The 21869-nt window shown below is 39.9% G+C and overlaps 2 protein-coding genes across 2 annotated transcripts in view; both read right to left on the reverse strand.

Annotated features, from left to right (window-relative positions):
- Nucleotides 1-1919: 1919 nt before the first annotated feature.
- On the reverse strand, nt 1920-2787 carry LOC143177925 (tax1-binding protein 3 homolog). The gene is made up of 3 exons (XM_076376245.1): nt 2428-2787; nt 2181-2309; nt 1920-2115 (listed from the first exon to the last, which is right to left on the reverse strand). The coding sequence occupies exons 1-3, from the start codon at nt 2482-2484 to the stop codon at nt 1927-1929; spliced, it is 375 nt and encodes a 124-aa protein (XP_076232360.1). The 5' UTR covers nt 2485-2787; the 3' UTR covers nt 1920-1926.
- Nucleotides 2788-6413: 3626 nt separating this feature from the next.
- Nucleotides 6414-21869, reverse strand: part of Dscam3 (Down syndrome cell adhesion molecule 3) — a 125262-nt gene continuing 109806 nt past the window's right edge. Inside the window, exons 6-32 of the mRNA XM_076376710.1 lie at nt 19840-19986; nt 19025-19165; nt 18343-18533; nt 16898-17138; nt 16171-16324; nt 15957-16108; nt 15184-15453; nt 14903-15048; nt 14172-14607; nt 13202-13495; nt 12420-12650; nt 12150-12305; nt 11994-12064; nt 11342-11585; nt 11106-11252; nt 10877-11038; nt 10577-10793; nt 10421-10509; nt 10061-10240; nt 9792-9980; nt 9529-9714; nt 8800-9247; nt 8340-8732; nt 8042-8205; nt 7855-7957; nt 6739-6945; nt 6414-6557 (exon numbers count right to left, since the gene is read on the reverse strand). Coding sequence (XP_076232825.1) covers nt 6506-6557; nt 6739-6945; nt 7855-7957; nt 8042-8205; nt 8340-8732; nt 8800-9247; nt 9529-9714; nt 9792-9980; nt 10061-10240; nt 10421-10509; nt 10577-10793; nt 10877-11038; nt 11106-11252; nt 11342-11585; nt 11994-12064; nt 12150-12305; nt 12420-12650; nt 13202-13495; nt 14172-14607; nt 14903-15048; nt 15184-15453; nt 15957-16108; nt 16171-16324; nt 16898-17138; nt 18343-18533; nt 19025-19165; nt 19840-19986 — 5411 coding nt within the window. The 3' untranslated portion in view covers nt 6414-6505. The remainder of the gene's footprint in view (nt 6558-6738; nt 6946-7854; nt 7958-8041; nt 8206-8339; nt 8733-8799; nt 9248-9528; nt 9715-9791; nt 9981-10060; nt 10241-10420; nt 10510-10576; nt 10794-10876; nt 11039-11105; nt 11253-11341; nt 11586-11993; nt 12065-12149; nt 12306-12419; nt 12651-13201; nt 13496-14171; nt 14608-14902; nt 15049-15183; nt 15454-15956; nt 16109-16170; nt 16325-16897; nt 17139-18342; nt 18534-19024; nt 19166-19839; nt 19987-21869) is intronic.

The raw sequence follows: 21869 nt of genomic DNA on the forward strand, positions 1-21869 counted from the left end.
TTTTATTTAAAAGGGCGCCGTCTCCCAATGTCACGATCCTTACTTAAAATGTTAGTTCGCAGATCACCGCTAGATGTCGAAGCTGTCGCGAGTAACTTTTCTTAAGGGCCGTATCATCAGGGCCCGGTGCCCCCAAGAATTTTCAAATGCTGTTTTTTCATTAAATAAACAATTTCCATGGACTTTCGTCGTTGTACAATAATGTATACTGTCCCTACGATAATTCTACATCGTGAGATTACCCGTAAATTAAATAAATAGTCGATTTTCTAATATTTATATCTTTATGTTGCGAATTTGAAATAATAAATAAAAGGGTTTGTAATGTGGTCAATAATTTTCAAAATGCACAGTAGATTTCTTTTATATTTTTAAATTTTAATTATGTTTTTGGTAATAAATAACATATAATTTTTGTAGAAATGTATAATTATGTGCTGATTGAAGTAATAACGGTGTTTTGAACTTCAATATTGGGATTATTATATAAAAATGTTAAAAAACTATATGAACGCATATTATTAGCACACATAATTGGCTTCACGATTTTCTTTTCATCTTTTGTATTAACAGACTAGTGATAAACTTGTGACAACATACTATACAATATCTTCTAAAGTTGTTTTAGACTTTTATCACGATAGTATTGGAAAAGAAAATTCGGAATACAAGACAATTATAATTTGTTTATTACAGGAACTTTTCGCTTCTGTATCGCTGATCATAAATCTGTAGCCAATTGGAAAAAGTGGAAATACAAAGATTGTCTTATTTTTAAGAATCACATGAAAATACATTAACACATTCATTCCTGGACAAAGGGGAAAATGTACAAAATAGAAAATTGAATATTTTTGTTGATCTGAGACTTTACACTGTCGATCACGTTCTGTACGTTTCATTTTTCAATGAAAAATGTTACATAAATGCTTATAAATACAATAATCATACGTATTCTAATATACGTATTTATATAAATTATATGCATATTAAATGTAATACTCTTCAAAAGTATTAAAACAATGCTTGTCATATGTTTCCTTCAATCATTGAAGAATATTCAGAATGTTTCAATTGGAAGTATTCTGTACAAATGTCATGATAAGATCATCGACATACAATAGCATAAGAAATTTTGTAAAAGGTATGTTATGTGTCTAAGCTAGTGTAAATTCATTTTGCTTTGGCTTTTTTGTTATATTTTACAATATAAAAACACTTAAACGATTAAAATATTACGACATTTATCCATAGAATTACCTCTTTCATTTAAAACGATTTAAAGATAATAGCTTTCATTCATTCAAATCAATTTCTTATGAATCGCGTTGTTCATATAAATATGTACAAGACAATGAGAAATATTCATATGGATTGTATGTTGCAGTTACTGTTTGGCACAATATTGTTGTAAATTTTGATATACAATAGACATTACATCATACAAGTTCTTAAGCAGGCACATGTAAATTATAAGTTCTAAAGCATAATTGTACATGATGTGTACCTGTTGCACAGTTATTTAAAAAATGCTTTCACAATTATTCCTTTTAACAACAATAACGAACCATAACAGGATTTTTATACACATATATCATTCTATTATTCTAATATTCTAATTATATTGTACGGAAGATGAATACTATAACTGCAAAGTAAATAATACAATTGCAGAGAACATACATATTACTGTTATGTCCTCACTTCACTTGCAACTCCTGTCACTTATCAATTAAATGTACGTACAAAAAATAATATACCAGTATTTGACTTCTTTGCTTCTGCATAATTAACTCAATGTAATCTTACTACTGGTTATAATCTACTTTGATATTTGGCAGACACGTAGCTCAAATAAGTTGACTCTGCTTATGCATACAGTGAAATAAATACTTTTCTTAACATAGAACTTTTCTTATTTGGTATTTAAGTACTGGTCACTCCCTTGCGAGCTACTAATAAATTTAATATTGGATGTTTTCTTATATATGACACAGCTTTCTTATGAGTCACCATTGTGAAGTCATACCCATTACACTGTAAAATTTTATCATGCATCCGAAGGCCACTCTTTGCTGCCGGTGATCCTTCGTGTACTTCAGTTACATATATGCCCTAAAATGATATGACAATAAATAACGATAAAAGCAGAAAATTCTTAGTAAATGAAACATCCTTACATTATCCGTGTAACCCTGCGGACTTTTCCTAAAATCCTGATCAATTCCACCTCCAATTTTAAAGCCACACTTCATCACTTCTTCTCCATTTTCATTAATCTCTGTTTCCTTGTGTAACGTAATTGGTATCTAACAGAAACGATGCAGTAGTACAATGTTAAAGAAACTAGTGCACTATTAAGTGACACGCGAAATTATTAATCCTTATTAAAAATAATGAATCAAGATCAATAATCAAAGTACATACGCTTAAGCATTCCATAGCAGTACCAGCCTGATGTTGAAAAGCCATTTTCGCGCACATAATGCTGAGTCTTGTGCCTTCGATGAGCTCCGATTGACAATAACTTTCCAATGAGTCAACGTGACCACCGATTGTGCACACACTTCATGTACCGAACAGGTACAGAACAGAAACGAACTCGAGAAACCTAACAGAAAACGACTGAGAAAGTACTGTGGTAAAGCAAAAAGGAATTGAGGATTGTCTCGAGTACGTGATTAAATGATTAACACCGATCACACTCGGCGTTGTTGAGATCACTTAAGATAATTTAGTTCTCACGTTGACAGCCACGCGTACCGCCCAACACAGATAGCAAACTGTCTCAGCAGCAAAGGAAATGCAACACAGGCTCCCTCTCGAGGGGCTTTAATGCAACAGCGACAAGAGCGCCAAAATTTGATTTCCACTGCGTTCAAAGACTTCAAAATTTAAATGTTTCAAAGTTCGAACAGTCGACAATTTGAATATTTTAGGCTGCAGGTCGAAATTCAACTGATATTGCTAATACTGCTGAAGCTATACACACCGTGTTACATGGTGCATACAGTATTCAGCAATTAGTATTTAAAGATTTGAAAATTTGAGCGCCTCGTTAGTTGTAATACATGAATCTTAATAAAATGAAGGATATGTACAAAATTAGATATTGATAATTAAATAAAACTTCATGCATTCTAATACGAGGGATGTGGAATTGAATTTCACCCAGTAAATGTCTGTCCTCCTTTATTAACAAGCTGAGTTAGCATATCTTGTGAAAGTTCGACACTTCGATACGACATTCGATCGTTTTATTTCTTTTTGTATTTTCTTCGCGTTAACCATAATGGACGTCGATTCGTTAATCGAGTTCGTCCACGGATACTTATACGAGGATATGATACATAAAGTCTAAGTTTCACCATTCTCATGTACAAATAGTCCGCTCGTTCTTGGCAGCTGTGCTGCACGAGCCCCTGTGTATCACACGTAATCGCGCATTCATCGCAATAAACAGTTTTCAATTTCCCCAATTTCCCGGTCGAATTTTCTTCTAACTACGATCACGATTTCTGGCTATGATAAAAAAATTTACCATATATCATACGATCATCGGTCTCGTACTTAAATTGGTGCATCGTTTAATCATCGTGGAGTTCGCCGCGTCCATCGCGTCTGTACGAATTAAGCAAGTGTTTACGCGAATAGGAAATTATTCCTAATCTTGCAAAAGGGCATACTCTGTAAAGACTGTAGATTCTTTTTCCTATGGAAATCCTTGAATCGATGCACCTGAATAACAAGGTGCGTACGATTAAAAAATGCATACATTACATCCTTATAAATTTAAATACTGGAAGATCTTTAAGATACTTGTAAAATACCCGTTAACATTATGAAATATAGTGTTAACCGAGGAGGAACTGTATAGAAATTGAAAATGCAGTCTGGTTAAAGTTTTCAACGTAGACTTAAACGGATCCAAGCTGGCAGTATCGTTACCATTAAATTAGATTATGATACAGCAGTCTGTTTTCAATGTTTAATGAAAGATGAACTTTTCGTTTCGTTGGAAACGCAGACGAAGTATGCCCTCGCTTCTGAATTGCGAACGATTAAAAAACGTACGATTATAGACGCCATGGTGTTCCATATCGTTATTATAATTAAGGCAATAGCCTTAAACTAATAGTCTTAGTGAACAGTAAATTCTGTATCGCAGAAATCAACGTAAGCGTAGTTAATTAGCCTCAGTCTCACCACATTAAGAATGATACTTGAGGGCAGGATCTTAACACGATACTGGCATTTGAAAGTCCCAAATTCGATAGATTGATTACCGCGAAAACTCGTTCGATTCCATCGAGACGAATTTCCCCGCGAGAACAATGTTTCACCCTTTGCTTGTTCGATGCGTTTAAAAAACTTCTTACTCTTCATCTGAAATTTCTCTCGAATTCACACTTTCGATTCACATCGACTCGTTAAATATTCTCGTTTACAGTAGACGGTAATTTACACGGGATTTTTTTTTTTAACGCAGAGGTCGCAAAAGATGAAACATCAGAATATTTATATAGACTATTTTATAAAATTCGTTCGCGCTTCGTCGCGCGAATGGAAAACAACAGTAATACTTAAAGTTATCTTTGGCGTTAATTAATAATCGAGCCCGTTCTATGTCGATAAATTGCTCACCCTCTAAATACGATGCATACATGTATATACACGTTGAAACGTACCGTTTATACTCTGTCTCAATCACACGTCTCGTTCGCGGATCGAAACTGCGCGCCTCGACGTGATAGCCCGATCCTCGAAACAAGTTACATTAACAGAACTAATGAAACGGAACGTCGAGACGCACAGTAGCGTCTCGTTAATGCCGATAAGTAGGAATATTGTTACAATTGGCCCTCTGTGTGAAGCAGAAATTGCCGGGACATTAAGTAGATTCGTTTCTCGAAACGTTATTACGCATAACGTACTCCTTCCGGAAACGGGGGATGAAGACGTGGCTGATGGAAACGTGACATTTAATTCTGTACAAAAAGGAATAACGAGAAGAATATTGAAGTAAAGAGAATAATATCGCGAAGGGTGTAAGAAAATATCTAAAATTGTAAAATGGTCAAAATTCGAGTTACCTTTTTATATACACTATAAGACTATAGTTGCTCACAGATTTGTTATAGTTGTAATATATCGATAAATTGTAGCTGCAGTTTAAGGGATATTTTTTGTGTTTTATTATGCAGGTAGAATTTCTATTAACTATACCACGTGAATTATAGTTGTTGTATGATTATACCACAGTTGATTTATAGTTGTAGCATAGTTACTGCATAGCTGCGCTATAGTTGCAGTGTAATGACTGTATAGCTGCACTATAGTCGCACTATAATGACTGTATAATTGTACTATAGTTGCTTTATAGTTGTATTATAGCAGCATTGTAGTTGCAGCTATACTTGAACCATAATCGTGTCATAGTCTTCCGATAAAAATTATGAGTGTACTGTGGTAAAGGTGTAATATAATTTTACTATAGTTGTCATATGGTCAGGGTATAGTTTGGTCACAGTACTATAGCTGTTCCTACCCAAATATTTTGTGCAAAGGTAGTAGTCATGACTGTCGAGCAACTATAGTACTTTTCTAAAACAGCTAACATTCTCTACCGTCCTACAATTACCTTTCATAAGCGAGATACGTAACCAATATATTAACTCGTTATAGTAGCTTCTTTGGCACTGCAAATATTGCATTCTTCGAGCAGCAAGGAAGTCAATTACAAACTCAAATCAACGTTCCCATCCGTGCAGCGTTTCCCATATATTTGTGGAAGAACGATCCTTTTGTGCGGTGATTATGGAAGCAAATCAGAGAAATCCACACGACGCCTCTCGACGATGGCAGTAGTTGTCGATGTTCACTTTCGCGATTCATTCCTCGCGCCTGAACAACTATACACTCTCTGGTAACAGCGTGACTAACGATACTCTATAATACTATACAGTAGACGATTATACTCGAGTGTAACTCATTATCCATCACTAAATTGACTTGTTTCCTAGCGTCCATCCTGTGCTCCAATCGTTCTCACAGAACCCTCCTAGGAATCAGATCTTCCAGTTCAGATCTTTCCACGGCAGAAGAGGCTCTGAGATACTTGAGCGTCCATGTACTTTCACCTGACGGTCATTTCTTATTATTTCTTATTAATTGGTCGATCGATGGTCGCGCAAGTTAACCGAGAAATTACGTACGACGGCAACATTCGATGCAGCAGTCAATTAAAACATTCGTCAGAAATACATTAGGCAAGTCCACGAAGAAAATAGACACAGGCAAGGTTTGCCAAATGTATCTTCCAATGTACCAACGCGAGCGGCGATCTTGGCTCAAGTTGCACTTGCACTCGCGGTCTCTTGGCTTCTCACACGAAGATTCAATCTTTCCATCGACATTCCGCGAGACGCTCAGGCGATTAACTAAACGATTTCGCAAGGATTCACACCGTTCTATGAAGACTCTCGTTAGAATCGCTAAGTCCTGATCATACGTGTATCGTGAACTCCTGCCTTTCTTGTTCCTTCCTCTGCTGGTACCTGAAATGAAGTGGTGCAAGAGCTCGTTAATATCTGGTGGTTCGAAGAGGCATGGATTTCTCATTTTATTTTTGGTAAGGGAAGCATTAGTTTTGGTATCAGAGAAATTATACAATTAAAGAAAAAAAATTGAGTCTCAACGTGTCAGCTTACTACGGTCTACGGAGGTTCGTGTCGATACCTAGCGAGCATAGATTCGACGGCCTCGATCGGCAGTCTACCCAAGCTGCCGCCGTGGCGGGTCCCTGCCGACAGACCTTGCCAGTCGCGATCACGATCACGATCTCGATCACGATCACGCTCGCGATCACGGTCACACTCTACGTCGCTCAATTCGCGGCTGTCGCTAAACCCGCTTGGCGGCAACAACGTCATGTCCTCCACCGAACTACGCACAGTCAGATCAGAGAAGAACGTCTTAATAAAATAAAAGGTCAATGGAAACAGGTGGAAGATTAGAAGACAAACGTCGCTTTATCAGATTCGATAGCACTTAACGAATTAACTTGAACTGGTCCTGAAAGAGATTTGCTTAGAAAAAGTTTGCGTGGAATTTCTGTATTTGACAGTCAGGCTAACCCAAGTCTATTTTTTTCAAAATTGAGTTTCCTACAGGATTTGCTGCTTTTTCTTTGTTTTATTAGAATAACAGGTATTTAGTTAAGTTATGTTATAAGTGACAGAAATTTAATAGAATAAATTACTTTGAATACTATGTTAAGGAATGGGTAATTGCATTTGTTTTTCGGCTCCCTTGAAAAATAATTAAAAAGGATTTGGATTCGATTGGCTCTCAGGTACAGATTTATCTGGTGATTCTTAACTGCACTGATGGAATACTTTTCCAATTTTTATTATTAATACACTTGATGAATAACAATTGATAACACTAGTTGCAAAGTGACACACGGAGCAATGTGACTTCTCTGAAGATTTATTGAGACTCTAAAAGTACTATCTGTCTATAATGCTGACGGTTTTGCAGGATTCCACAAGAGCAATTAAGGGTAAATACTCAGCCCAAGTTAATTTGCTAGCACCTATCAAGCCTTAGTAGTAAATACTTTCTATTGCTTTAATATTTCTATAAAATTGATTAGAACCTAGATATACAGTGATAGAAAAATGTAGGTACCTCAAGCTTCAAAGATCAGTGAATAAAGAAGAAGTATCAGATCGCCACATTTTTCTATCACTCTTTTTGCACCGACATGAAGACTAGCAAGACCGTGACACATGAATACTGATAATATAATCAGGGCTGAGTGCTATGTGGAAACAAACAAACCTTGGCTACCTGCGAGTGGACCGGCTCGGCTGTCGGCTTCGTCGTCTCGCAAGCGAAGGAGAGCCTTCATTATTGGACTCCGTACTTGACTCCACGCCTCGTGAAAATACGTCTATGAACAGAGTCCCCTCGTTAGATGATAGAAACTCGAGACACATGATAACAGAACGTGGAGACATTGAGAATCAAGGGTTACCTCTGCAAGGTTTCACAGGGACCCTGTAGCTGGGTCCAGCGCATTCCCCACAAGGGCTTCCAGATGTGTCGCTTCCAGACCCCTGGCGGCTGGAGCGCAGCTTGCTCTCGGCTTCAGCGATGCTGGGGAAGTAGCGTTGCTTGTGCCACCTTGGCGTTTTGGACCTGCGCGTGAAAGAACACCAGAAAGAGAAAAAACAGGGGGCAGGGAGTGGGACATTAAACGACATGCAAAATGCTATAGATGGATACAGCAGGAGATGTTAAATTGAAGTAGAGGGTTGAAAGGAAACAGTTACCTTTCGAAGTCCACGCTGGACCTCTCGTAATCGATGGTGTTGATGTCTTCGTTCTCCAAGTGGCCAAACGTTTTGAACTGCATTGTATAATCGAGCGTGGCCGTGGTCACTGAACGATTCTCTCTTCCTGGGACGCTGAATGTAGCGTAAGGGCTTATCTCGTACATTTCTGACCCATGATCGTTAGGCTTGTGGTTTTCTTGCTTCACTGGGGAACTGGTGTACACTTGGTGGTTTCTTCTGTTATCTCGTTCGGCGGTGGACTTCAGCTGCACCGTTGACATGCAGCTGGAGAGGTGATGGTGTTGCTGTTGGTGCTGTTGCTGGACGAGTCCTAAGCCTGATTGTTGATTCTGCTGTTGGCCAGGGAGCATCTCTCCAAGATAATTTGTCCTGAAAATATATTACAATTGTAGGTGTTCTCAATCTGGAGATACGAATAGTCTTCACTTTTACTTACCTGCCACTGCGTTTCAGCATCACGTATCCCAAAATGGCAGCCGAGATGATGAGGACTATCGCGCAGACGAGAGGCACCACAACGTAGAGTACTTTTTGATTGGGCATGGCTCTCTTCACGTCATCCTCCATAATCAGATCGTTAGGAGGACCTATACTAACACCGCTTAGAGTGGTTGTCGCGAATTCCATTTGCGTTTGCGTCGATCCAGCGTCGTTGTGGGCTATCAGTCGCAAACTGTACCACGAGGCGGTTTTCAAATCCCTTATTACTAGATTCTCCGTGGCTCTATTTGCAACTAGGATCCATGGCTCAGTGTTGACACGTCTTCGATATTCTACTGTATAGTACTGAATTGGACAACCACCATTCGGCCAGGATAAAAGATTTAGCTTCACGGATGTGCCATTGGCGGAGATGATGTCTCGGTCTCTTGGTAATGGAGGAGCTGCAAGTGCAATATTTATGAAGACATTGATGTAAGTCAAAGTAACAAAAAGTGAAATGATTCATAATTAGATTGCCAATGTTTATGCAAATTCCTATTTTTATAACATAGAATTAGAGGAATGGAACCTACTTAAAGATTTACTTTAGCTTTAAAATATTATACAGTGTACTTATCTTTTAATAATCTACTTTTTTTCTGTATTTTTTTGCGTTTTAAAATTCTTCATGAATGTATAAAAATCTGCCGTGTATCCATAATAAATCATGATCTAAAATTACCAGTTCCTTTCGTTGTAGCGCTGATCAGAGGACTAGGGTCTCCAGTTCCAACGCGATTATGTGCTGTTAAATGCGCCAAGTATGAAGATCCACATTTCAGTCCCGATAAAATGAATTCTGTCTGTTCTGGTGATAAGGCGATCTCTTCCCACCCGCCTTGGTCCCTTTTGTAACTCAGTACATACCCTAGTAGCAACCACAGGAATTTTATTAATAAAAAGTTCTAAATAACTCTGAAGAATGATTTCAACTTTTTTATCTACCTTGAATAGTAGCTCCACCGTTATTGGGATGATTCCATCTCAGTCTTATGCTATTCGTTGTGGTATATTGGAGCTCTAGGATTGGTGCTCTAGGAGGCATCACCACGACCAGAGTGTAAGTTATAGAATCATCACCGAATAGATTGCTAGCTGAGCACGTGTAGTTCCCTGCCACTGACTGTTCCAATCCTAGCAAAAGGAGTAGCTCTGTTTTAAAGTGTTTTATATATTTGCTAAACATGCCTATACATAATTATGTGTAAACGAACCACGAATATTAAGGTGGCCATCAGCTGTCAGATCATAATGTCGACCAGTAGACACCTGGCCATTTCGATATGACCAAATTGGACGTGGCGTGGGATTACCAACAACCAGGCAGGATAGTGTGATCGATGATTTGATTGCTCTTCTTAACAGCTGGGAGAATGAGGCCACTCTAGCTGGAGCTTTAAAAGAAGTCACATAGTTAAATTTAATGCTTCGAAATATATTTCTCAGCAAAGTTAAAGGATCACTAATTTTAAAAAATTAAAAAACAAGTTACAGGAGTTCAAATATCCACAATTTTTCGATCCAAAATTAATGATTCTTTAACTGAGCTATATCATCAAATACTAAAATATTACCTCTAGTATTCGTAGTTTGTGTCACTATAGTAGTTGATTCCCCCTCGCCGAGTCCAGTCGTTGCAGACACCCAAAACTCGTACAATTGTCTGGAAAGATATTTGCTATTAATTGTAATCGATCTTCGTAGACCATTTTACTAAAACGATTAATTACCTCTCGACCAGGCCCCGTAGTTCCATGGTGAGGGTGTCAGTGGGCGATGATGGAGGCTCATGCATGTGGTGAGTGTTGTGGTTGCTGGATCCAGCTTCTCTGCTGTAAACCGTGTACTTGGAGACGTTCCCATTGGGCTGGAGTGGCGGTAACCACGAAACCAATATACTCTCTGCTGTTAACGCCAAGGCCTTGATGCCAGCTGGAGGACCAGGTACTACAGAAATCGATAAAAATACGTATTACCTATTGAGACACAAATATTTTGAATAAAAAATGGAGAAAAATGATCATTCCTACCATCCTCTTCCGTAGTGCAGAAGATTGGTGGGCTCAGGACCCCATCACCTGCTCCTGTGTAAGCCAGAACCCTAATCGAATAGTTAGTATACTTATACAGAGTGTGCAGGTAGGTCTCCACGCTGGAGGTCTTCTTCACCTCGCCCACTGTCGATATATCCACTGAAACGATATAAATATTCAAGAATTTCTGAGATCATCGCATTTTTCTCACTCTTCATTCACTTACTGTTGTCAGTGGGAACTGGTCTATAGTAAACTTTGTATCCCTGAATGATTCCACCGTGTTGATGCGGCGGGGGAGCACTCCAAGAAACTTTTACACTTTGGGAAGACAAAGGGACACATGATACCTGGGTCGGCGGAGTTTCAGGCACTGAAATGACGAACCACGTAAAACTATCGTTTCCTCATTTCTGTTACAGGAACAATGTATCGCGACCCGAGAATTTAAGCTCATTGTACCTCCTTCCTGGGTAGTTCCAACAATGGGCACACTGGCTGGGCCACTGGCGATGCTGTTGAAAGCCTTGATCGATATATCGTACTTGGTGAACTTCCTCAGGCCCGTGAGCTGCACCTTAGTGGTCGCCCAGCCGTTCACTGTTAAACTTTTGCTTTGATTCACGCCTGACGTTGAAGACGAATGTTCAGACCATGTCACTATGTAGCCCAATAGGTCTCCATTGCAGGACTCCTTTGGCGGAGGCTGTGCATGGAGGGCATAATTATTAGCAAGTCTGTTTCAATTGCTGCGATCCAAGGAATAAAGGTACAGAAACTTCAACTCGATTCAGGAGCCACAGTTACATTGGAATTTATTATCTGAGATTTGTATTTGACAGGGACACTGGTTATATGACTTGGACCCAGTTGGAACTCAGTCCTCCAATTTTTTTATTATGGTTTGATTGACGAGTTAAGAGAAATGAACTAGTGATTCGTAATATGAGCATGGATTACTTGAATACCATATGACAGACTCAAAGACTCTGGCGAAGCTAGCAATACTGGCGAAACGTAGGAAGCAATTTCCTCTTAGACACAACTGTAATCAGTCTCAGATAATAACAGCAGTGAAAGCCTAAGACCTACTCTACGTTAATTTATCATTTACCTGCCAGCTGACCATGAGCTCTCCTGGCCCAGCAGACTGGACTTTAATGTTCTGGGGTGGTTCAGTGGGCGCTGACAGATAAAATAAATGATACAGTTTAATAACTAGAGTAAAACTGAGATATTTAAAAGAAGGATGAGTTTATCATTCTCTTACCTTCTTCTTGCGTTTTTGCCACCACAGGATCAGTAGGCGCGCTCACGTCTATCGAGTTTATAGCGAATATACGAAATGTATAGGTCACTGCTGGATGTAATCCGCCCACCAAAGCCACCTCTTGGTCATCAGCTGTCGTTTCGAAAGGCGACAATCCTGTAAATACGATTTCAATGAAAGATTTCATCCACAGATGTAAAACGAGAGACCTTTCAAATGACTGAATTAACAGAACTCTTACGAAGGACCTTTCTCTCAGAGTATAGTTACCATTTTGGGTCGGGTGTATAGTGTTCCCATTATTAGAACTTCCAGGTGTGTAAGTAACGTTGTGCGTTTTCGCAGGGTTCCAATCGTCCGCCAAACCGTGATTCAGAGATCGATACTGAATCACGTAATTCCGTATCGGGCTGTTCCCGTCGAAAGCTCTTTTCCACAGCAATCGTATCGACCGTGAACCGATTTCTATGACTTCCAACGAGGCTGGCGGATCCGGCCTCTCTGTGTTCGACAAAAACGAATGAATCCTTTAACTGGCATGGGAATCAATTCGCTCAAAACATGGGACGAGCCTTTTTTAAGTAGAATGGGGGAACTTGTTACCCTTAATTGGCCCGTTCCCTCACTTCAAACTTCTATGCCCAAATTTTTCTAAAGATGACAATGCGAAAAATGTAGAAATCGTTTCTCTGTATTAATTGTTGAAAGGATATTCCGCTGGAGGTGAGAGAAAACTTAAGTACTGATAATACATTATAAGCTAAACCAGAAATTAATTATAAGGGCTTTAATTATTGGAGTTTTAAAATTGTCTACAGCTAAGGCAATGACATTGTCAAAGAAAATGACAAATTGAAAAATGTAGAAATCCATTTTCTATATTTATAGTTAGAAGGATATTAAACTGCAGGTAGGAGAAAATTTAGGTACTGATTCTACACTAGAAAATAAAATGAATAAAATTCAAAGAGCTGTAATTATTGGAGTTTTAAGATTGACTAGAGATAAGACAGTGGCATCTTGTAAAAGGAAGAATGCATGTATATAAGTACCTTGAACTGCCAAGTAAATAAGATGCTCGCTTCTTCCATAATCATTAGCAGCAGTGCACCGATAGACCCCAGAATCCTGGCGATCGCTGCTCCCTATGGAGAGCTGAGACTTGAGCCCGTTGTCCGTTTTGATTTGACTTATACTCAGACGATGACTGTTCGCGTCCAAACGGTCGCTGTTGTGCATCCACTGCACTTCTATAGGATTATCCCCGATGACTGTGCAGTCTAGCGTCACAGACTCTCCGCGGCGGATCGTCACGTTTTTGCTTTGAAACTCGAACCTCGCTGGCTCTGAAAAGTGAGAACCGCATGATGCCTTCGAATTTCCACCGCGTATTTGGGTAAAGCTATTCTGGGAAAATTTGTACGATTGCTATGTTCTACGTCCGACTGTTTCAAATTTCGCGAATTCCAGTACTTCAAACAAGCAATGAAGATCGGAATCTATTGATTTACATCGCGTTACAAGCTACTACTGCTGTAGCTCGATTACAGGGTTTCGTGTTCACAGGCGAGACGATCGATGGGTTCGGTGCTTGAAGATAATTCTTCAATCTGTGCAAACTGATGCAATATTGCTCAATTTGAGAAAGTAACTCTCGAAACGAATGTACCAATTTGAACGATACTTCTTGAACACGGAATTCATTTAATTATGGTTATAGGGCTACAGAAATATTGCAAATAATATAAATTCTGTTTTTTGAGTTGTATCTTTTCTAAAATATACACATGCATTTTCAAAAATCTAATTCTTCATATTTCACCTACTTTCGTATTTTATACATTTACATTAACTCTATCTAAAATTTAAATGATATTCCATGATACACAAAATAGACCTATAAGATTACAGAAAATTTCACCACGATAATTGATGAATTAAATTTCAAAAATCGATCCTACGATAAGGATTAACAATTACTTGAACACTGAGAAATTTTTCCATGCTTAAAAAAATACTTACCATGAACAGAGACGTAGATCACCTTGCTGAGTCCCGACCCAATCCCATTGTTAGCTCGGCAGAGGTAATGTCCCTCGTCTTGGGGCCCAGCAGAAGCTGTCCACAGTGATCCATTGGGCAATATGGTCAGCCGACCGTCAGAACCATCCACTAGGGGTTGGTAGTCGTTGGAGCTTCGACCCCTGGCACGTAGCCACGTGACGCGTGGAGGAGGGAACCCTTTGGCCTCGCAGTGAACGTTCAGCGGGTTGCCCAGCAGCGTGGCTACGTCTTGCGGCTCGAAGATCCATTGCGGTGGCACTTTGACTAGAAGTTCGGCGGTATGGTTGACTTTCGCCGCGTTGTTGGTCGCCACGCACGTATACTTGCCGCTGTGGCGAGAGGAAAGCTCCTTGAAAACGAGCAGACTGAAGAACTCGGCCACTCGCTCTTCGATCTGCAACCAGAGGAACAGGAAACTTTGGCCCGTTTGTGGTTTGCTTTTGGGAATGGATCATTGAATATTGCTTGACTGAGCTTGCAGAGGTTTAGCTAAATTTTAGGATAAAATAATAATAATATGTATACTATAAAAGGTGATCGTTGATTTGTGATCCTGTCAAATCTTATGAAATGATTTTCTACAGTGTTAATATTGTTAATAATTGAAGATAAGTTCAGTGGAAAAACTTTCCTTACAATGTTTCGCTTAGAGTTAATTTTATCGAACAGATAAGACAAAGAGAACGTACACGTAAAGAGGAAGGTAATGGTTCACCGTCCTTCAGCCAGGAAAAATATATTGGAAGATCGCCGGATGTGACGCTGCATGTCACTTGGGCACGACTGCCTTCTTGTAAATTTGGGGGGAAATTGAAGGGACTCATGATTGGGGGACCTGGAACAATAACAATATTACTTAATCAACGCTAGTTTCCCTTTTTGTGTTCACAAGATAATCCTCGTTAGGGTAGTAATAAATTTTGGAATATGGTTACACTAAAAGGGACCATCGTTACAATGTTATACTCACTGCTAACATTTAACCGGATATCCCTGCTGGCTGTTTCCCCCGATCTGGCTCGTACCATGCAAGTATAAACGCCAACGTCGTTTGGATCAACATTTGCAATCGTAAGATGACCCTCGCTATCGACACGATGCCTTATGTCAAGGGGTAGTTCCACGCCACCGCGAGACCACTCGACTGATGTAATAGGGTAACCCGAATAGGGGCAGGCTATGGTGGTATCGACACCAGCTATGGCACGAACTGGTCCTATCGATCGGATGTAAGGTGGACCTGAAATTATTAATAGGTACGAAGTATTAGTTAATAGTTATTATTCTCTAAGTTCTATATTTCATTTGTATGAAGGTATAGATGATGCTCCTGAAACCCTACACTTTTAAGTAGTAATATACTAATATCGACAATAATCTAGTTATAAGTAGTAGAGTAGTTGTAAGTAGTACAATTCTGGACATGGTCAGACACTCAGTAAGTAGTATAACCTTGTATGTATCCAGACATATGTTATATATTCTCAGTTGAACTCTCTAATTCCCTAACTAAATAGTCCAATTATTGTAAGTAATAGGATAGCTCCAAGTAGTGGTGTAACCTTGTATATAGTCAGACATACTTCAGAACAATCTCAGTTCAATTCTCTAAGTTTTTAGCTGAGTTCATGACGCAAGCTTATAGTGACTCAAAAGTATATTCTTTCTAGTTTCCCCTGTTTTCCTCGTTCTCGTCTTTGCTCTCATCCACGTCAAAGAAATTGCCATTAAAATTAAATTTACCATAAATGTTCAATCTAGCCTTGTGCTCAACTGTAGCCAGAGTGTTAGACGCGACGCAGGCGTAGAGGCCTCCATCTTCAGCGCCCGCCGATGATATGTTCAAGTGACTGATCACGTCCCCTGACTGATCGACGTATTGTCCTATCGCGTACCTGCGGGCACGATGTTTGCGGTTAAGAAGCAGGATATTGATCGATGGGATTTAGACGCGCACCTGTGATCAGTAGCGATCTTGCTCAGAGGCTCTCCATCTAGAAGCCAAGTGAACGATGGGAGTGGTGATCCTGTCGCTGAGCAGCGCAACGACACTGGGGGTCCTGGACGAAGAGCTTGCTCGATGAACGTGTACTGTAGCTCTGGCACCGTGTCTGAGACAGTTGAGTGGGGTACGACGTGAGTTTAACGATAATCGAGTCGTTGGGGAAGTTTTACGTAATGGAATGGGGGATGAAAATGTCGAGACGAGTGATGAAAAAGTGTGGGATAGAAATGCTTATTATTCAAATTAACACTTTATCATTTCCTTTTCTTAGGACGAGTGATTCTTAATTCTCAAATTTTCAAATATTAAAATTTTCAAGCTTTCTCTACTCTTTGAATTTTTTAAATTTTGGTACTTCCCCAAAATATAAACGACACAGTGTAACAAGCAAACCTCGTCTCCTCTAAATAAATTCGAGTTATAACGAACACACCATAAGCTTACCTACTAACATCGTATCCCGAAATACTATCAGAGATGCGTACACTACCACCCCTTTCGCTCGCAAGCGGTAAGCGCAAAGAAACCATTAAACGATCCCCCCTGCTCCGTCAGTCGAAATTGAAATTGAGCTCAGGGAGTTTAAGCATGCTCTACCATTCAATAAATCTAGTTTTCAAGGTTTGCAGTTGCCCGTTCATGTTTAATTCGCCCGACGATTACCGATTCAGTGGAATACCTCCGAGTTTCAATTCCGCGGTGGCCTGGGCGTTCTCCTTGTCGCTCCTGACGAGGCACTGATACATCCCCTTGTCCTTTCGGCCGACCGAGCCTATCACGAGGACCAGAGGAGCCAGCAATCTGATCCTCGTGTCCTGAGCGGTCAATACAGGTACACCGTCGTGCAACCACTCAACGCTCTCGACCGGATAACCCTCCACCGTGCAATTCATAGTGGCCGCCTCTCCGGAATTGATGATCTGTAAATACCCGGGGAAACGGTTAACGATTCGTGCTCGAAAGTTAATGCCCGTGCCGCGATTTACGCTAGCGCGGTTCTCTGTACCCCCCTCTGTCTCCCCCTCTCTCTGCTCTCTCTGTAGCCCCCCTGCAGCTCTGACCCACCCTCAGTCGGTTGGCGGTTTGATGGGTTTCAAAGAGTTTAATGATACGTTGCAGCTTTTTCGCGGACTGCCCCGATATTTCTCGTCGGGCTTTATCTCCTGCGACTAATTTCGAATTGAATCACGCTGCTTGGAAATTATCGTTCGGGTGTTTGTGACTTGGGAGCGGCTGCGCAGCGAATCGGTTTGAAACGTTGGGAGAGTTCGAGGTTTTAACTGGATTCTAAAATTGAGCAGTGTAATTGAGTTTAATGGTATCTGAGTGGCTGGAAGTGAATTCCGCGGTTTGAGAGAGCAGTCTTAATTGAGTTGCGTGATTCGGAGGTGGCTGTGATCGAGTTTCTGAAAGGTAAATGTGAATGTAGGTGGGTGTTTCGTGAGCAGTGTTATTTTGACAGTGGTCAGGGTTACAGTGAGTAGTCTGACTTGGAAACTGATCAGACTTAGAGTAAGTAGTATATCTTCGAAAGTGGCCAGCCGTAGAGTAAGTAGTATAACTTCGAAACAGGTCAGACTTACAGGAAGTAATATAACTTTGAAAGTGTTAGACTTACGGTAAGTAGTATAACTACAAAAGTGATCTGCCCTGCAGTAAGTAGTTAGGTAGTCTGAAGTAGAGCTGTTTTAATTGAGTTGTGTGATCTAGAGGTGACTTTGATAGAGTTTTTAAAAGATAATTGTGAATACAGGTAGGTATCTTGTAAGTAGTCTAACTTTGAAAGTGGTCAGCATTACAGTAAGTAGTACAACTTCGAAAATGGTCAGACATATAGTAAATGGTATAACTTCAAAAATATAAGTCCTACAGTAAGTAGTATAACTTCGAATGTGGTCAGACATCCAGTAAGTATTTATGTATACAACTACTATCTATAATCTACAATTTCGTGCTTATTGAAAGCATAACTAGCAACAATTCTCAGGTTACAGACATTAACTTCAGTGTTTGAAAATCATCTGAATTTTTTCTCACAGCTTCAAAGTCTTATCAGTCACTATTAGACCTCTCCCACTGAAGTTAAAGAAACTCGAAATTAGTAGCAACTAATTTGTGTCCTACCTGATTACGTGGTTGTATCCTGGCGTTGAGTTTCGACGTGACCGACAAGTGTGTTTCCGCTCGTTGCTCACCAAGCTGATTGCTAGCCCTGCAAATGTACCTGCCTGCGTCCTGAGCGTCCACACGGCGGATTTGCATCAGGTCGCCCCACAGCTGAATTCGGCCAAATGACTCCACTGGTATCGAGTGTCCTAAACAACAAACCGACGTGTTACTATTAATATTTTCCAAAAGGAGGTGTGAATAACTAGTGCATTGCATTTATACCAATTACTCTTTATAAGTTCACGAATTGAAACTAAAGAGCTATTTGGATACTCGAAAGTAAGTGTGCTAAATAATTCCACATAATTGTGGGAAAATAGTGTGCTTGCAAATTTGAGTACATGAAATTCTGTGTGATAACTAAGACCTATAATAAGTCGATTTAGAACCAAAGTGAAGCAGGAGAGGGGTTCAGCAGGCAAGTAAAACTTTAACAAGGAGTAGAGACTTAAAAGCGTGGATTAAGCGTGATCACAGTTTCACGAGGATAATTTCCGAAGTCAACTTGGAAGGACTTAGCAAATTATTCAAATCCTGCTATTCAGAAAACAATGTTCGAACGATGTTGCTGCGCGGCGATTATGCAGTGGACGGTATGCTGGGGTAATACAGTATACAATCCCCTAATTAAACCAACCGTTAACATCGCGATACCAGGTAAATTGCGGGGGCGGGCTTCCTTGGGCAGAGCAAGTGAGGTGAACATCCGTGCCGCTCTCTGCGGAGATGGCGATCTGGGATCTTTGCATCAGCCTCGGTGGCACGTTTCCACTTGGTTCTGAAATTAAACAGATCAACAAGAAGATTAACATAATAATACTCTGCTCGATGATAGCTGTATTCTATTTAAACTATAATCGACTGAAAAGTTAAGCTTTAGATTACGAGCAGAAAGGTCTAAGCACCAGTGATTTAACCTGAGAAAAATTAATACACAGGGTGTTCGACAAGAGGGGTCAGAAATTTTGAAGGGTGATTTTATGTTAAAATAAGATGACAAGAATTGTGAAATTGTGTTTAGCGCTTTGTTTCAGAGTTATAAATTGTTGCAGAAACATTTAACGCTAGCGTGGAAATGTGTCTGACTTTGAGCTTATTCTACTGCAGATGTGCATTAGGTGGGACAGATGTTAAAGTGTCTGTAGAACGAGCCAAGTCAGACACACTTCACGCATATTTTAAGTCTTATTTTAGCATACAGGATTCACTCCTTAAAATTGCTAACATTTTACCTTAGAATAGTCTCAGATGGAACACAAGTATATTACAAATATTCATTACTATTTTTTAAACATTCTTATTTCTAGTAAGTATATTCTCATTATTACCTGAACACGAAAGAAACAGTTTTTATTATTTCAATATCTCCCAAAACCATGCAAACATATTTACTAAATGATATCCAGTGTCTTTCACATCCAATACCTTCAGAAACCAATAAAATCATCATACCTGTCACTGTTAACGTCGCAGGCTCGCTTCTCCTTCTCTCCCCCGTCAGAGCATGCAGGGTCAAACACGAGTAGGTAGCTCTGCCATCTTCAGGCCTGGCAGCTCTGATGTGAAGATCGCCCTGGGAAGTCACGACGAATCTTCCACCTACAGCAACGTCAGAATCGATAGATAAAACAAAGCAGCGAAAGGGAAGAGGGAAAATGAATTCTATTTGAACGTGAAAGCTAGACTGGAGATACAGCGATTCCATTCTTCGATATTCGATCGGCACGTAAGAGGATCAAGTCCGTTCCTTCGAATATTTCCCTCGTTTCTAAAGAGGCTTCATATGGAGCTAGTATCATCGTCTGGGATCGTGAACAGAAGCGTTAGAACGTATTTCACGCATGCTACGTGAAAATATCGCGGCCGTTCTGTGACGCTGCCTATCACGATACCCTCAATATTTTCGCTTCGATTGCAATCCGCGGGAGCGAAAGGTTATGCAAAATCCTCGGCATCTGTCGATGAAATCCCGTCGAATCACCCGACGGACGCGTACCGTCAGGCGTGAAATTTTCAATTTACCCGAGGCAGCGGCTGGACCTCTCGGACTCGCTCGTTGGACCATTCGTTGCTGGTTCTTTCGTTTGCTGGAGCGAGCTGAGGATCAGGGACCATCCTCGTGGATATCGTCAGGGGAAAATAGAATATTTCCTCGTTATAGATTTACTGACGAATTGAAAGTGAAGATATAGAGGAAGATTGCTGAATTTCAACCGTCTAGGTTGGACCACCAGTATATTTTGTAATTTATAAATAATTGGGTCTGTATGGCAAGCAATATGTGTTGCTTGTATAGGGTGGTCCAGTTAACTAAGGTCATTAAAATGTTTCTTTTTCTAATTATCGATTCACACAAAGAAATCAGAGAAGAGAATATGATAAAGTGCATAAAATGTTACACTTGGGTTCGTACAGAGTGTATAAAAGTAGATATGAAGTTAAACAAATATTATTGCTTGAATTATTGACTTATACGATAATATTTTGCAAAAAAGACTTATTTTTTTTCACTTTATCATCAATCATTTTTACACTTTAATCTGGGATATTGGTTGCTTTGAGTAGATATTACAATTATAAAAATCTACTTGTCTAAATTTTTATATTATATCCTGGAAGAAAATAATACTGTCACCCTCAAGGCATAAGTATCAACGTTTTATTCCGCTATCTCTTAAATGTTCAAAATATCTTATTACCAGCCTGCAGTAAAAAATGTTTTAATGGTCCAATTTCGGCAACATTCCCCTATCTATGGAAGTTACGAATGTACCCTAGAGACCGAAGAACAATGCATGAACACAAAACTCGTTTGCCATAAATTATTTCAAGGTATAGTGGATGTGAGAACGAGCTTATAACGAGGAAGTATTCGAGGAGAATCGTGTGTAGCTGTGCCCAATTTCTCGTAAATGTGCTGCAGTTTTAGAAGGGCTGATGAGTCTTGGGATCTTGTTAAAGAAAGGTTAGCCACCTAAACGAGGGTTGTTCCTGGGAATACAACCGTGGAGAGACGGTGCCTTTTGTCGATGAAGTTTCTGGGATTGCTCTCTTGCGAATTTCTTAGACTTGCGAGTGCACTTAGTGTGATGGCGTTTCTGCACTGTCAACGTTTCTTGGGATTCTCGCACGTCGAGAGGGAGTGTGTTCGACGGGCAGGAAAGTAGAGATACAGGAAGCACGAGGATTATAAATGGGCGCAGCTTTTTGGGATTGGTACGTGGAGAGCAGAATTTCGGAGTATTCAGATCTCTCAGCGATGATTTTGTCTAGCACTGATTTTTCGAAGTGTGAGTTTGACACAAGCTTCCCTATTTGTAGCCCTCGAGCCTGCTGCCATTAATTTCCTAGAAAAGATGCTTCCCATTCCTGAACTCTCAGGCACAAGATTCTCTTGTATAAAGTCTCCAGACTAGGAATCCCTTAAATAGAATTTTCCAAAAGTGCACTTGCAAGATTACAAGATTCCTTGACATTGATTG

Source organism: Calliopsis andreniformis, chromosome 4 (assembly GCF_051401765.1).
Source record: "Calliopsis andreniformis isolate RMS-2024a chromosome 4, iyCalAndr_principal, whole genome shotgun sequence".
NCBI classification, from domain to species: Eukaryota; Metazoa; Arthropoda; class Insecta; order Hymenoptera; family Andrenidae; genus Calliopsis; species Calliopsis andreniformis.